The sequence below is a fragment of the Cariama cristata genome, unplaced genomic scaffold (genome assembly GCF_000690535.1).
Source record: "Cariama cristata isolate BGI_N322 unplaced genomic scaffold, ASM69053v1 scaffold31525, whole genome shotgun sequence".
NCBI classification, from domain to species: domain Eukaryota; kingdom Metazoa; phylum Chordata; class Aves; order Cariamiformes; family Cariamidae; genus Cariama; species Cariama cristata.
Genome location: NW_009617468.1, coordinates 4,929 through 22,458, shown reverse-complemented (window position 1 = coordinate 22,458; position 17,530 = coordinate 4,929). Strand labels below are relative to the sequence as shown.

Below are 17,530 nucleotides of genomic sequence, written 5' to 3'. Positions count from 1 at the left end.
GAGTCTGTTTACATTATGCTGTAAATCAATACAATTTCTCCACACAAATGCAGTTAGCATCATACAACTCTGCAATCCACAGCTGCCACATCACAAGCCTTTTCAGACCAAGACGTTCACTAGTAATTGTGAGTGCTTAGCAGACCAGATTTTTGTTAGGAGAAGTGAAATCACAGGGGATCGAGGAAATCCACACTTCAGCCAACCCTAAAAATGTGAAGCGTGCACAATTTCCCACACCGTTGGGCTAACCTTCCATAGCGCTGGGCTGCTGACATGACCTTAATGCCAGCTTGTTCGAGTCTTCTTAACTTTCTGATCTCTTCTGCATCTTTCCCCTTGGGTGCTGATGCTTCTTTTGCACTACATGAAGGAGACTGGTCTATGGACTTTCCTTCATTTTGATTCAAATCTACTTGACTTTTAAGGGAGCTTGTCTCAGGAGCTGTGGAGTCTACTTTCTCCTTTTCACAGAGTCCTGATGTTTCATTTTGTTCTTCTTCTATGGTTTCAGGGTGGGGTTTGCTATTGAATTATACAAGGTAGTTTAATGTATGTTATGTCTGAAACACATACACTTAATTATTGTAAGCACATTTTCTCAATATGAAAACACCAAAGGACATTCTGATGAATAATCCGGGAAGATAGTTACGCTTTATTTAATGGAAGTTGCTTCTTAGGCCAAATCAAAAGTGAAGTATCAGTTTACAAAACCAGCATGCAGAAACACATAGTGACAGCTATATAAACTGTACTGGTGTATAGAATATTACATGTAAATAAATTGATTTTATGCAAATACAGCAAAAATATTACCTATTTCAGTTTAATACACCAAACGTTACTTGTAAGTATCATTTGTCAGTGAGTAACTGTCTTGAAAACTGAGACACATCATCCAGAACATTTTTGTTCAGCCTTGGGTTTGAGTCAACATCCAGGATACTTATATAAGCCAACATCCTGTCAAACACAAGCTATACATTGCATTGTATGGTAAATAATGACATCAAGACAGTGATTTTCCACTTATTGCATTTCTACCACCTTCGCCAATTGCTACAAACAATTTATCAGTACCATCTTAGCAAGAGATTTATTACAGCTTCATATGCCTTATGAAAAGAATGGAAATTAGGCAAGTGTTAAAGCATCATGACCGAGGAAGGGAGAAGTTGGAGATGCCAATCTTACCTGAAAGGTCTGTCTCCTAGCGGTGAAGTCGCTGTGCTCCAGCTCTTTCGGTACTCTTCTCGTTCAGCTTTCTTTTTCCGAAGTGGAGCAGGTACATAGAAAGTCTGATTACTCTTGTTTGGGAGGTACTGGTTAAAAGGCACAGCTGATTTAGGTTCACCATGTGAGGTCCGCCTCGCCAACATATCATCTTTTTTCACATCTGGCATCTTTCTGTGTGGCAGGTCAGTTTCCGAGTCACTTCCTCTCCCTAGAGAGGAAGGAGAAAAAAATTCCTTTTGTTTCCACTTTCATCCAAGTTGTTGGGGTTTTTTTAAATATAAATCAGAGAAGACACCACCAAAAAAATTACATTTAGCATGTGAGCACCAAAAAATGAGGCCACATTTACCTGTATTTATATTTTAAAATCAGTCACTGAAGGTAGTAGCCATAATATCTACACAGACAATAAACATTTTTTTCCATCAGTCCTATTTTCTACCCCTGAAAAACTCATCTTCAGCCACAGGTCATGTCAAAAAAACTCAGGGTCACATTAAGCCAGACTTGTCAATCACACAGGACAGCTACAGAAGCTTACCTGACTAAAGTCTGAATGACTCCTAGTTGTACATATGGGTACGTTTGACCTGATTCACACTCTTGAACCTAGACTTAAATGTGCACAGCACAAGCTCAAGCAAAAAAAGGTTGCATGCTGTGTATTTACAGAAAGGCAGGAATCTGTGGATGTTTCTACACACACATATTAACAGCAATCTGAATGCACACAGCATCAGCTTTGATCAAAATCTGAGAATAAGCATCAGCTGCTATAAACCAGAAGACTTGGATGGTCTCTCTCCAGTCTCATCAGTTGCCTGGTCAATCAGTCTAGCAGACTGCAAAATAGACAGAGTCCCCCGATCCTCTGATGGAAAGGTGCAAGGAGAGAAGGAAGGGATCTCAGGGTTTAGAGGTCAGATCAATACAGCAAAGATTGAAGAATACTTGCTGACAAAGAAAAGAAAGAAGGTGAGACAGCCAAATCCAGAGTTACAGAGAACAGGATGGAAGATCAACATAGCTGAGTGACTACTTTATTTCATTCAAATGAACTTCCTGATATTTACAATCCATTTAAAACACAGAAACTTAGGCGAGACTTTTCCAACTTAAAAAGAAAACTCCCAAATGATAGGACAAATACCTTAAAGACCAGTTGCAGTGAAACTGCCCTCATAGCCATTTTGGAAGCCACTTCATAGACATTCACTAGATTCCCTGCACCGTTGTGAATCTTTTTAAGTAATTCACAAAGACGTTACGTAAATAGTTCTCTCCCAGCAGCGTAACATCACCACAGGCCCTGGTTTACACTAAGTGAAATGGAGCATATTCAGCCATTTCTCCCACCAGTGTCCAAATCTTCTCCCAGCTTTGGAGTGTTGGATGTCCCTGGCCCTTGGCCCCTTTACAACACTTGCATATGCAATAGGTGTTCCTCTTTTTGGGTGAGGGGAAGCCACCCAGGTTGTGTCCTCTTGCTAATTCACCAAGCTAGTAAATTACTAGCTAATTCACTGAGCTACCTAATGAACAACTGAAAACAATGAAGTCATAAAAATCACAAGTAGCTTGTGTATAATTCAAAGTGGGGGAACGAAAAGAGGTCTGAATATGCTAGGAATGTTATTTGCAAAGAGCTTTTGCAGCAGATTGAGTTATTCAATGTCTGCTTGGAGAGAGATGAAGAAGACTGAAATGGAACAAACAGTAAGAAAAGACAAGACAAAATGGAAATGAGCTAGTTAGACAAAAACCACAACGCACTTTTTGCCAGTAATCTTTTGCTTAAACAATTTTGGTTAAGATTATATGATAACTAGTCCCACGATTGGTAACCTGAGTCTATATCTAAACAAAAAGTGGAGACAGGACCACACAATCATGGGTGATTGAGGATAGCTGACATTTGAAGAGCTGTAGTATCATTAGACTGAGCAGGGCCACAGAGCAGCTAAAAGAAAATTAAAAGATCCCTTACTGCTATTCGCTATTCTGTTTGCTCTTGACTTTGTTCTGGTGTTTATTTTTTTTATCACACGAAAACCAGTCTTGAACCAGCAGACAGAAATGCTGGAATAACCACAGTAGCAGAGGAATTAAAACAGATTCCTCTCCCTCATTACTGATGTGCCTACAAGCATCCCCAAGCTGAGCTTCAAAGACAAACAGCTTCTTTAATTATTCATATTTTACTTGTGAAATTATTTTCAGTTCAAATTTGCAAAAAAAGCACTTGAAGTCAAAGCACCAAATGGAAGATGCAGTTGTGCTCTACATTTATAACGTTAACTTTGTTGTTCTGTATTTCCAAGTAGAAGCGGCAGCAGCCAGTTTCCAGAACCCGTAACAAGCAGTTACACACCACAGACACGCACAGATCCTTCATACAAGGATCCATGCACAACCACCAGCCAAGCAGATGATTTTATTCATTCCTGAGTACATTAGCAACCCTATGGGCAAGTCAGTCTGCAGCACCACTGGGTTTTAAACAAACTGTTCTGCTCTACCACTGGTTTTGTTCGGTTTTTACCAAAGGACAGGGTCCACATAGGACCTAAACAGTCGGGCTAACTGCAGATGCCATTTGTGAAGGTAGTACTACTTACTGCTTCTACCTAAACCAATCACCTTAGGATCACTTAAATGATCTCTATTCATTAATTTTTTTTTCCTAGGAGTGGAAGGAATCATAGCTTAATTTCGCTAGCATATTATTAGGTTTATAAAGCTCCTATCTGAATGGAGAGAGAAGTAATGCAAGCAGAACCTTTTCCTCCATCCAGTTACATTATTTCTATCAAAACCTACATGCAGCTGAGTGAAACACTGGCCTGCTGAGGCCAGAGGAAGAGGTTTCATAGAAAAGAGGTCAGCCAAGCTACACCTCACCTGCCACTCTTGGAGCAGACAGCTGTGAAGTTACAGCAGCAGCAAGCATGGAAAATGGGACATATCAGAAAGGGCCGGCTGGACAAGTCATACGTGTGCATACAGCATCTGCATCCACCCTGGGCCTGGATACGGTTAAACACCAATTTTTAAGAACAAGCTTTATATGCTGGCATCTTTTTTTGTCTTTGTTATGGACTCAAGAATGTGACAAGATAGTATGTCTTAGCTGTGGCAAACAAAGGACGACAAAACTTTACTAAAATCTGCTAATACAGCAGAATTTAATAGGAAGCAGCTCCAGGACATATATAACTGCCTCCCTACCAGTTTCAAGTAGGCAGGGACACTGGACACTCCTAGAGCACCCAGGATGGAGCAACACTTCTTGATTAGGACATGTGAGGTGTTCCTATTTGCCAATACCACACTTTTGTCTCATTTGCTCTGTTCAGTGTCTGAGGGGGCATGAGACTGCTTCAGGGAATCAGATCCAGCAGCTGGTTCTGGATGGTGAACCAGCAACAGCCCCAATACCACAGGCCACTCAAAACAGCAGAGCAGATCTTAGCCCTGCTTTCCCCACAGCTCTTCCATAATTCAGCTGTGACAGCAGCTCTCCCTGCCAGCTCTTTAGTTTTAAGGAGTTCCCCATCACCTCAGGAAATCTCTCATGTGTCCGGTTAGGATTAGCACCAGTTTCTTTCACACTGCCAAAACATCTGGTTCCTACCAAAAAGTATTTCTGCCCTTCCTATTTTTATTAAATAAATAACATTACTAAGGAAAAGCGATTCATGTGTGGAACATAACTTCATCTGATGATGAAGTCTGACTGATTCATCCATTCATCGGGAATGCAACCACGCAGAGGGAGCCTCAATCAAGCACCTTTTTGCTCTGAACCAGAATCGTGCCCCTGACAGGTAACCTAAGTACATGCTCCAGACCTACCTCCAACAAATCCTTCCTCATCCAGCACATTGTGTTTACAAGCCTCTGGAAGTCTCTGGGAATCAGATAAGAAAGGCAGACAAGGAGCATCCCTTCTGTAAGCGTAGAGCTGCATGTCCTTACTCAAAGGTGTACAAAGATGGCCACAGCTCCGATGCCAGGAGCTATTAATTTACCCAATTTTCTAAATACCATGGAAATAAATCTGGCATGTGGTAAAATGTTGTACATCAGGCTTCAAAACTCTGTCAAGTATCAGATATTTCCAAGATATTTCTACGGCATTTATCTGCTCAGGGTTTACTTAGGCAAACATTTTATTCACTTCAATATTTCCCTTGTTCTTGCGCTTTTATTTCTTTCTCCATCCCACTTTATAAGTTAAAATGAGTCTGTTTAACATCTTCTTACACCATAACCCAGCAAAGCACCCTTCTCATCATAAAATTACACTGCAATGACGTAACTCATTTTTCAATGCTATGTTATCCTAACTGAGACAGACTTCAAGTAAGTTGTTCGCAAAGTCATCTAAACCTCAGGGAGCACAAATCAGCATTCACAGAGAAGTTCTTCCACTGGATTAGCACGATTCAGAGGTTGTGTCCGGCTTCCAAACGGCACATTTGTGCCAGAAACATTACTTATATGCCACAACGTTATGCATGTGCCGCACTGTGACCGGTACTTACCATCGCTGCTCCCTCTGAGCACTACATCTGGAGACGGTGTCTGCTGCGAGCGGGAGCCAAAGGAGTCCAGACTGTCAAAGGAATCATCTCTGCCGTGGCGAGGCGGGGAGAGGGAATCGCTGCGTTCAGAGTCCCAGCAGTCTATATAGCCACTGTCACGAATGCTGCGCTTTGGGCTCTCGATATCCTCCGTTTCCTACATGGAAGTACAGCAGGTACCTCTTCATAAAGAAGCCTCTGACATACCCATGAGATCCATTGCACATCAGATAACAAAGCATCTTCCCAAATACTAAAAATCTCCTCCCCAAAAAAGAGTTTCCTTGTTTTCTGCCCCTTCTCCCTTCAAAACAAAAGTGCAAGCTTGCGATAAACCCAAATTTTATGCTGATTAAGAGGAAACCCCGCTCATTAGGTTAGTATGACGAACTGAGAAAAAGTTGCAATAGGCAAGTTAACAAACTGATCAAAACTAAAAGTAACCTGAAACTTGACTTGTCGTCCACAGTCCATAGCACAGGCAAAGACACTACAATTTTAACATCATGCCTGCGTCAGGATTAAGTCTGCTGCTTTCCAAAAGATCCCCCCCTCCCCTTGCCCATCTATTGTATCTGGCTGGGACACCAGCAGACAGCATTTGTTGTTGCTGCTTCAGCTCGGCAAAATAATGAAGCAGTGTGCCCCAGCCTCCTTCTACCTTGAAGAGAAATTCCTGTTATGAAAGAGGGATGTCTTTCTGAAGCAATCAGCAATGAAAAATATGCAAAATGCTTTTCCTGATGCCTCTGAAGAATTCAGTTGTGCTCTTTACTCTTTGCCAGCTCCTGGCTCTGGGGGATATGAAAGCACTTGTAGCTGACCCACATGTTCAGAGCAGGGAGAACAATGGCAGTCTTTGACAGCCCTGTGATTATAAATTCTTTCCAGTGCAAGCAGCACATACTAAAACACTGAAACTCCAGCAGAGGAAAAGGTCAATAGAAGCCATCCTCACCCTTGCATTATAATAAATCCCTTGTTTTAGAGAGTGTCTTAACATTAATTACAATTGCACAGGCTGAGAAAAAATAAAAATAACTATGTTTATTCAAAGATAAATCTGTTTTTTTCTCCCTTAACAGTAAGTAAAGTCAGAGATGTGGGTGCCATTATCAGACTGACATTTTGTGACCCAGAGAGGCTGGAATGTGATTTTTCTTTTTTTTTTCTTCTTTTTTTCCTCAGCAGCATTTAAATATTAATTCCTAATTAAGAAGCACCCCCTGCTTACCACTAGCTGGAGCACAATGGCTATGTTGAGCACAGCTCCCACTGTCCCTGACCGCTAAGGTTTTACCAGTTACTCGTATCGCCAATAAGAAGATCAATCAAGAACCTCACAGCACGCTATGGCAGGCCACCTCCACAAGAAAGCGGGTTTGCTGGAGAAGTGATGGAGGGAGGAGAGCCCTGCAGTAACACACCAAAGCTTCCGTGCTGGAAAAGAGGGAGGCTCAAAGCGAGACACAGAGATCAGACACAATGTCCTGCAGACTTTTCAGGAAGAAAGCTTAATTAGTGCCACTCGCTATTACTCTGCCAAAATACCACATTAAGGGCAGCGGCAAAGGTCGCCTAAGGGCAAGCTAAACTGTGGTAATGTCAGTAAGCAACCTCACTGCAAATGGAAGTGAAAGTATTTTCCAAAACCAAAAAATAATACATCTAACAAAACTGTAATTGAATCCTATGTAATTTCCTTCCCCAGTTCTGCATAGTGAACTAAAATACTGGCAGAAACACTAGATAACAAAGATCTGCCTCCCTGAAATCTGTACGAGTTACACACATTCAAGAACAAACCCAAAATCCTATCAAAATCCCTTTTGTGACATGATCCAAAAATCTTTTAAAAAATCCAAATTCCCTAAATCCCCTCATCCCTTCCTAACAATCAGCTATTCTCAATCCTCAGGCACACTTCCATTTTCCTAAATTACTGTATTTGAATGACACAGAACTGCTCAGCACCTACAGGGACTTAAAACTTGGGCAAAAAGCCCCATCCTGCATTCACTATCTCCCAGAGTTTGAAAACAGTCCAATTGTGAACTAATGAGTTCTGCAGACCCTACTTTCAAAGGCCTGTTGATGTTAATTTTGCATGCTGCTCACCAGGAATTAGGAGGCAGGCACCAGGATGGGATCCTAGACTTCTGTAAACATGTTCTTTATAGCCTTCCCCTTGGCAAAGCTACTCTCCCAGCCCAACGCCATCTCACAGACGGGTACTTGTCCTGCCTTGAACAAACTTCATCTCCCAAACGTTATCAATGGGAAAGTGGTTATCTGCGGGACTGATAACACCGTAACATGACACACAACAGCACATTAGTCTTTCATATTATCTAATTAAAAACACAGTATGTCACTGAGTGGTAGTAAAAGTGTGATTGCCAAATACAAGACGTGTTTCTGCAGGAAGTTCCACCCACTAAATATAATCAAAAAGCCATGGATGTTTTGTCATTGGGAATTTCTAGTTTAAAAGTAAAGAAGAACACATAGCCAAATAGTTAATGAAATTAAAAACAGAGTAGCATGAATAAAATTAGAAATGAATAGCCCTTTCAGTATGAGAAGTAGAAAAAGATGAGTCCAAGACAACTTACATCCGAGCTGTCTTTTGTTTTGCTTATTAAAAAAGGAGGGCAGAGAGAATTTATAACAGAAAAACAAAACCAGACTGAATTTATGGTAGATTTAATTATTAAATTCTGTGGAAAAAAATGCCAGTACAGAATGCGATAAAGTGTCTTTTCATCACTCGAGCTCAGCTATAAAGAACATCAGAGCGTTGCACAGCATGATTAACATGTTCTATTTTACAACCAAATCCTCTTCAAATGCAGTAACAGACAAGCCCACAATTGCCAGTGGGAAATACTGCAGGGGTACAGGAGCAGGGAGGTGACCTTAAAATAAGTCGCCAGTGGCCCTTGTAACACTACCACCTAAACAAGACTTTTCAGGACTGCAAAGTGCTCTGTTTTTACACTGAAAGAACATAGGGCTTTCAGCTTTTATGAGATCTCTACTCTGCTCCCAGATCTAACATCTGCAACAAATCAAGTCCCAGTCTCTTCCTTTTGTGCTCGGCCTGCAGCGCTCTGCACTGCCCAGCCAGGCGCCCCATGACCATCAGCTCCCTGGAGAACGCTGCCTTTTGGCCCCAGCCTACTTCAGCCCACAAAAGGGCTCAAGATAGGACCTCCAAAATGCTCTGATGATTAGTTTGATAGGTAAACATCACCTCGAAAAAGAGGAGCTTCGTGCTGTGAGATTAAACATTAAATAAACTATGATACCATGCAACACTAACATCACAAAAATCTGCACTTTGGCAATTTTTCTGTGCTAGCTCCCTTGTCTGTTTCTGTTTTCACCTTTCAGACTCTCTGCAGTGGGGACTGCTCCTTCCCTGCATCTTCTACTTGGAAACATCTCAAGTATTAACTTCATTTCTTTATTGCTTAGGTTCAGACATATCACTCAAGAGCAGCAAAATCCCGAGTGGTTGCACAGGTCATTACAAATGAAGACCAAAATAAACATCTACAGAGAAGCAGGATGTTCTCTTTTCCTCTCCATTTCCACCTGCTTATTCACAGGAACTGGGCTCACAAACAGGGATTTTACCCGTCTAGTTAAGGCTGTCTGGTCACACCAGGCTGTAGGAACTGCTATCAGTCAGCCAAGTATTTCTTCTTCTCCAGTGGCAACCCGGTGCTGGCCCTCTGAGGTCCCAGAATGAAGAGCTGCAGCTGGTGCAGATGCAGTAGCACAGAGCTCAGCGAAAGTAAAGAGCAAAGAGTCTCCCACGGTCCCCAAACCCTACTGCCTGTGGTGACCTGGCCGTTACATGAGATGAGAAGAGAGTAGCAGGCACAAAGCTCTCTATGGGCTGGAGAACATATCTGCGTGGGCTTTCATGAGCACTACCTCCAACATATGCAATGCTAGCACTCGGTGCTGCCCTCTTCTTCCATGTCTGCTCCTTGCCCCTTCCATCTCCAGTAAATGCATGCTTGGATATCAACGCTAACCATTACTGAGGTTAAGTGTCTCATGTCGAGGTTCAGGGCATGCCGGAGTGCTCAAGCAAAAGTCCCCAAACCACCCTACAGCAATCACAACTTTTCCTTTCCAACAGAGCCCAGCTCATCATAAACCACCAGATACGATTTCAGCCAGAATTTAGAGCTTGGCAAAACACACATTCATCACAACTATGCTCTTGGTGAAACATTATCTCCTCCTTCTACCCTTCAGCTTTATTTAGATACTTTGGTTTGATGCTTTATGTTGCAACTTAAAAACAAAAGAGCTGCCCATGAGACTGAATGTCTTAAAGAAGAAAAATCTCTGCTCCTGTGAGTTCTGTCACCTCACTTTTGAGTCTCAGTCCTTCTAGCTGAAACTCTGCGTCATACATGAAAAGAAATCAAACGAAAACATACAGAAATTAAGATGACAGAGCGACGTGACAATTCTAAAGCCCTGTTAGACATCATGTGCTGCATCACTGATATCACCACAAAGCTGGCTGCCATTTAAAGTTGTGTTCATGGCTCGGTACAGTCAGAAGCATTTTCGAAGGAGGTAGGGCTTTACTAAGTAATTTGTACTCCAGCCCCCCACCTCTCTCTCATATTTAGCAACAAACAGGTTATTTATGGGAGTAATAATTCAAATGAAATTTCCATTCCGAAAACATAACAAAAAGATACCTTTCTCATTTGTGCCAGCAAACCTTCAAACTCCTTCAGGTTCAGGGTTGATCCACTATATGACGTGCAGCTGTTTGCCGCTTTCCCTAGCCAATAAATGGTGACTAATACCTGCAGAAGTTAATAAGAATTAATTGAAGCCATCTAGACAGTCACTTAGCTAAATTCACTTCCCTTCAGTTTATTCTAAACTGCAGAGCAGCACAAGATTTTGTTATAAATCAGAACTGAAAGGGAAGTGTCTGCCAGTGGTTCAACATAAATACATCAGGTAACTATGAAAATTTAAGCAGTCCTACAGAATATGTAACTTAACACATTATCTTCCTGGTATTTTTATAAAAAACCAAAACTATCATGTCTGCCTGGAAAATAAAGAGCAAAAATAAATCTGAATAGAAAAACTAGGCAAAAAATTTGAAACTGTCTAGAAGACACACTTATAAATATATATGTTTGTAAATCCAATAGGAAAAAAAATCCCTAGAGAGCACTAATACTAATGGTGATTAATTAAAACCATTAAGACTAATGGAATAAATAAAACAACTGAAATGTGTGCCTGCCTATTTCAAGGACAGAAAATGTAGTTCCATTTTAAATCATCTTAATGCAATTAACCAGATGACACAGGAATATCTACTTCCAGGCTTCTGCTAGCTTACGAAATGCTTAGCCCAAGATTAATCAAAAGCCATGAGCATTTGGTTGTTTCTATCAGACTAAAGCAGAAAGAGTTTATGGTTTCATTCAAGTTCTGACTCGATGTCCCTCCATAACTCAAAAGTCACTTCAAAACTAGTGCGGAAAAAAAGCCAGGAATTGTTCTTGCAAATGTTTATATACCCTTTCACTCCTTTAGGTAGCAAAGAAATCCGATCTGACACTGCTGGTGTTGCACTTGTTTTAGGAAAGGAGAAATGAAGATGCTTAGGACGGTCAAACACAACAACTCAAAAAATGCTGGTACTTATATCACGGAGGGAAAGCAAACAGTCCTTCTCTGCACCAACATATGCCTCCACTTAAAGTAATGTCTTTAATGGTACCTGTGCAGCAGCAGTTTGGACTGGAAACTGATTGTCAAAGGCAATTCAGTTCAGTGTTTTGCACTGGTTAAAAATGCCAAACTATCACCTCAGAACTTAGGGCTTTTTCTCATTTAATGCTCATTATTTTGGCATATTCCGTGACATTGCAAAGTATTTAACTGCAGAACAAACAGGAAATATTTTGATGTGGAAAAGATGTGCAACCAATAATAAATAATAGTTGCCATTACCTGTCTCAAAAAAGTTAAATAAACTGAAATATAAGATTTTATGTTTTGATGGGACAAGGCCATATAATTCATATTATATACGAACTAAAGAACATAGGACTAGGAGAAATCTCAAGTGGGGCATTGGGGACAGACATCTCTGTCAAACTCTTCTTCCCTAAAACGTGCACCCACATTGCTTCACTGTTTTCTCCTCAGTCACATATGCTAGACTTCTGATTAGCCTTCTCTCGTCAACTTTCTCTAACATCCCCATTTTTCATTTAAGTGTGATGTCCAAAATCACAGAGCACTCCAGCTGAGGCCCTGCCAGAAAAGGACAGAGCATGTGTCATACAAATCCCCTGTTTAAAAACAACTGTGGTGCATAATGTAAAATATATTATGCTTTGTATATAAACAGAGTTTGTATTTCCCTTTCATTTATAAATAATATACATGCCATGCAATAACTGAATAACATTTTTAATAAAGTTCAGAAATTTTCCCCTTGTTTTTAAAATTACATCCAAATTGATACTACTGTGCTGAGGGAAAGGAGGTGGGTTTTGCCAATATGGATTTATTTGTCTTGAAACAACCTTTATCTGAGCTGTTTTCCCTCAACCAGCACTACTCAACAAATTTACGTAAAAAATTCTTACAGTGCATGCTCTCCAGTTAAGTGAAAACACTTGCAAATACAGTATTCCTAGTAACCAGGAAACTGTCCAATTAATTTTTCCATTCAGTTCTTTGATGAAGGTTGTGGTATTTTTATTTATTTCTGCTAGCATTTGATTGCTGTCTCTCTTCTTCCTTTCTTTATCCACTTCTTAATTTTTTTTCCAAATAATCTCACATTTGCAAGCAATTCCGACTGGCTGCCAGCCGAGGTTGCAGGATCATGCACCTGGAAAGCATATATTGCCTACAAGCACATTGTGGAGGATACTTTTGAAACCTTACCTTTAAAACAATACATCTGGACAAAGACATTTAGCCAGTGCCCACAAGAGTGCTAAAATGCCAAAGCTGAACTCCTCCCCTACAACTTTGTGTGCTGGATGCAGAAGATATTACCCTAATGATGATGGGAAAGACAGGATGAAATAATTTTTTTTTGAGGGGGGTACTTTTCATGTTTTTTATTATTTTTTACCTGCAGTCATGATTACTGACTTGCAAATTTATTAGGAAAAGGCCTTGGAATTTCCTAGCAGTTTATAGGAATGGGAGCCAAATATAAAATTGCATTTATAGGAGTTTACAGCTGACTAAGGACAGACAGCTTGCTAGGCTTTAGGACAGTAACTAACTCTGAGACCAGCAAAGTTTAGCCATTTTCTTCTCCACGTAGCAATTACAGGATCCATTACCATTGTCATTAGCTTAAATTAACAAGAAATTGAAGTTAAATGGAATTAGCCTTTCTGGGGAAACATTTATTTGGAAGAACAATAAGAAAGCTAGCAAATCTGATAGTAAAGACTTGCATCCAGATCTAATGATCATTTTGCTTAATTTTAAATGCTTTGTGCAAATGTACTTTATGCCTATATACTCATGAAAGGCTACAAAAGCATAGCTTCATGGGCAAGTCAGACTGTTCCCGGTGAAAACTACAATGGACAGCACAGAAATCACATTATTTATCCCTTATCTAAGAAGAGACAAACATTCTCCATTTTATTTTTACTGTAAGGCTGCTTTGCAATAGCAGCTCCACCTAAGTTTCCAGTAGAATTTACCTAGGTTTGTATTCAGAAACTTTTCAGCAATACTCATCTGTACTCAGTTTCTACTGACATAATGCTTGCTAAGGCCAAATACAAGATTAACCAGACCAAAAAAAAAAAGAATATATATATACTCCAAGTGATGTACTTACATTTTTCAGCTTCCTACTATAGTCAATGTTCCTGGTTGCACACACACACACACAAAAAAAGAACAAAAAAACATAATCAGAAAGCAGACACACTTTCCAAAAGCGTGTATGCAGCAGATCACGTTTTTCACTAACAAAAGCCTGCAGAATGCTTCTGCTGGCTGGAAACACGTGAAAGCTAAGAAGATGTAATTCACACATTTATTTATTTATAACATGGGAGTATTTTGTCACCATTACTTCAATCATTAAATTAGAATTCTGGAGGTACAAAAAGAAAATGTGTTTATAATGGTCTCACACTAAACTAGGACAGTGCCAAAAATATTTCCTTTAAACAGAGCTGCTGATTTCTTCAAAAAAGAAGATGAAAGTCCTCACTGCTAAAATGCATTCTGCAGTAAACCAACAGTCAGATTCTGCTCTGTGATAAACCATGCCACCCATACAGATTCTGGAAGCAACTGAACATGCCTGGGAGACTGAGGAAATCATCATCAAACATTAAGGAAATAGAACAGGTACTTCTGTGGAAACAAGCATCACAAAGAACAAAGTAGATGGGTGAAGCAACAAAGATCCTGCCACTTACAACAGAACCTGCTGTGGAAAACATATTTATTTTTTGAATGTATACTCAAGCACTCATACAGGACATTTATTTTTTCACCAACGTTCCTCAAAGGGTGGAAGTTTTGTGTTAGAAACAACAAAGCACGAAGTTTGTGCATACATAAACAACATTTCAAAGTTCAGCAAAGAAACCATCAAAAAAGAATGGAGGAAATATGTATCACATTTAAGTGCTTAAAAATAAATAAGACTACTTCAGATTTAGTAAAGATTGTCTCCTGATTACTTATAATGGAATTGCCTTCTACTATAACAGTAAGTCCACTCCAGCATTAAAGGTTACCTGACAAAACCAAAAATAAACATACTTAAATCTGTGAGACCAACAAAAGCCTAAATATAGGCAATGTCAAACAAAAGTATTTTTGATAACATCTTTTTAAAGCCAAAATTTTATCCACCAATACCCATACACGAAGAAAAATAACACAGTCCTATTTTTTTCTTCATAAAATGGCAATGGAAAAGAGTTTTGTTTAACAAGTCAGCAAGAAATTCTTTACAGCATTAGCTCATAACTTTTATAAGCTGAATGATCCAAAAAAAATAGATCTAATGCATACCTCAATTAACATCTATATGAAAATAATTCGTTAAAAATATCATTATCTTAATCATGTGCAGTAATGTCATATTCATCCTTTAACACAAAACACCATTTTTACCATGTTTAAAAAATAACTCAAAAGTCTTCAAAGAGGGGAAAAAAAATAATCACCTTCATGCTTTGGGAACTAGCTAGCAGAAGACTTGAAGTCTTGAACATACTTCTCTACAACAGTCATGGACTTGGCTTGTACATCTCAACTCAGTTACTCAGTGTGAACTTGGACAGTGCTAGGAAAACATTTGGCTCATTTCCACTGCCGCTTTCTCTGAAGAGTTGACAGGGAAAAAAGTCATCCATGCCAGTGAGACATTTCACATCTATCTAGCATATTTAGTGGAGGGCCAAGCCAGCTCTGCAGAGTTTATTATTCCTGGTTGAACTTGCTTACGTGCTGGACAGCTCTCCTTGGAGCTCCATGCTAGTCTCAGCCTCTCCACCTGCCTCCTCCGAGGTACTCCACCATCCTCAACCCCAAAAGCTCAAGCTTCTTATCAGAAAGACCCTTTCTCTCTGGTTTCATATGGAGGTCAGGGTTTCGTATGGAGATTAGGGATTGTTTTGGGACTCTCTCCAGCCACTCATTGTTATGATTTTATAGGATGTCGTGAAGAACCTCTTTCATTGCAGTAATACCAGATTTAGAAGAAATACGTTACATAGCTCCCTCTCACTGGTATGTACAGGCGAGAAGAACCTCATATCACAGCCAGGAACTTGGAAAGGAGCAAAAAGTGGGAGATTATTCATTAAAACAAGAAAAGTGGCCAATTTGATTATCAGAACATTTTAATTTTCCCAGACAGTGCTTGAACACCATGAAAACTCGCCCAGCTTCCACTGCCAGAAGGGAAAAAAAACAAATAGAATGCCACTGAAATTTAGTAAATTGTTTCCATATACTTTTCTAAAATGGATATGTCTGACCAGAATTTCATTAGTGATCTTTTTGGCCAAATCTTTTCGGCCAAACTAAACAAGGCCATTCAATCAACTCAGCAGTATTTGCTTGTCTGCAGAGCAATAACTTTTTAATATTACATGATAGACCCAAAATTTCAGGAAAACTCAGTAACACCGATTACAAAATTTTGTTACTTTTATGAAAATGTGGGGTGGTCTTGCTTTTGGGGGGTGGGGAGCTTGATTGCCATTAACATAAATGAGAGAAAAATACAGTTTGACTGCTTCTGTTCCTCTAGTCAATGATAACAAATTCTTCCCTGAAAGGGACAACAGGTCTCATTTAAGACCTCTATGACTATATGGACTTCAATTCAAGCCTGCTCTATGCGACCTTAGGCAAGTCAGTAATTCTTTCTCTGCCAGTTTCACATCTATATTTTAAATCATTTTGTGGGGTGAAATGCTGAAAATACAAGCACTAGAGTCTAAGGATCTAGTACTCTTTGCAGTGAGGGATGTGCACACAGCACAGCTAAAAAGTTGTTGATTAAAAGGAGATTTTAAAAAAATCACTTTGGCCCCCCAAAAACATGAATTAGGAATTAAGTTATTACAAAGGAGAATCTCTTAATATGCGTGTGGTAATTTGTGTGGTGGTAGGTGTGTAGCTTTGGTGAAAAGGTATCTAAACTGCAGTATTTCCAGTCCACAGAGTTCACACAGACTTCCTCAGTCCAAATATTGTGTCCCAACCTATAGCGCTTGTTAGAAACAAACAGAATGTGCTCGTGTCTGCACCTTGAATTGTCTGAGAGGTATATAAATGTCCTATAATGCATCTTCAAACCAGTTTAATCTGAAATAACAGAGCTGTGTTTTTTTTTTTTCCCCAGTCTACACAGTTCATTAGTTGGACAGACAAAAAAGAATGCCATCAATTTAGACTCAGGAAAACCCCTAAGTCCCACAGAATCTCATTGCTTAACTAAAACAGTATTTTTAAAGAACTGTGGTTGATCTCTCTGGGAAAAACAACAGTCCTTAGAGAAAGCCTGTTGAAGTGAACAATGTATTCTTCCCAAGGCTGAAGGTCTCCCAAACCTCAGCTTCCTATTTGCTTTATACAAATGACAATTCTATAGCCTTTTTGCTCCTCCTTAAATATTTACTATTGCGTCACATGCATCTGAGGTTGTAACATGCTAATTGGAAACTGCTGTTGTACTTACTTGATGGTTACTCTGTTTGATGTGTCCTGCAGATCACCAGGATCAAAAAGCTGAGATTCTTTAAGACCCAGCTCTTTGCAACCTCTTAAGAATAAGATGATATTATCCTGAAACAAGGCAAAAAAAATAGAGTACTTTTAATTCTTCTTCATTGAAAAAAATAATCCTACTGAACTAGCCTCTCCCTGACTCAGTAACAGCTCACAAACAGTTGTATCATTAGTTAAATGAAGAACCAAAGACATTTCCAGTCACATAATTTAAGAAGTCAGTGCATGTTTTGTTTGAAAACCAGATAAAAATGAAACATTTTTTTTTTTAAATTTTATTTTATTTTAAATACGTAACTGCAACAAGCTTGTGGACTTCTGTCTTTCCAAACCCAGATGTTGGCAACTTCTTTAACTGAAAAAGCCCTGCTAACTTCCCCACTTACCGATGTAGG

At 39.6% G+C, this 17,530-nt stretch overlaps 1 protein-coding gene across 1 annotated transcript in view; it reads right to left on the bottom strand.

Moving 5' to 3' along the window:
* Positions 1-17,186, bottom strand: part of LIMCH1 (LIM and calponin homology domains 1) — a gene marked incomplete at its 3' end in the record, with an annotated part of 42,047 nt that extends 24,861 nt beyond the window's left edge. Inside the window, exons 1-5 of the mRNA XM_009700546.1 lie at positions 17,086-17,186; positions 13,711-13,741; positions 10,559-10,669; positions 5,787-5,982; positions 1,198-1,447 (exon numbers count right to left, since the gene is read on the bottom strand). Of these exons, the coding sequence (XP_009698848.1) occupies positions 1,198-1,447; positions 5,787-5,982; positions 10,559-10,567 (455 nt within the window). The remainder of the gene's footprint in view (positions 1-1,197; positions 1,448-5,786; positions 5,983-10,558; positions 10,670-13,710; positions 13,742-17,085) is intronic.
* Between the last annotated feature and the right edge of the window lie 344 nt (positions 17,187-17,530).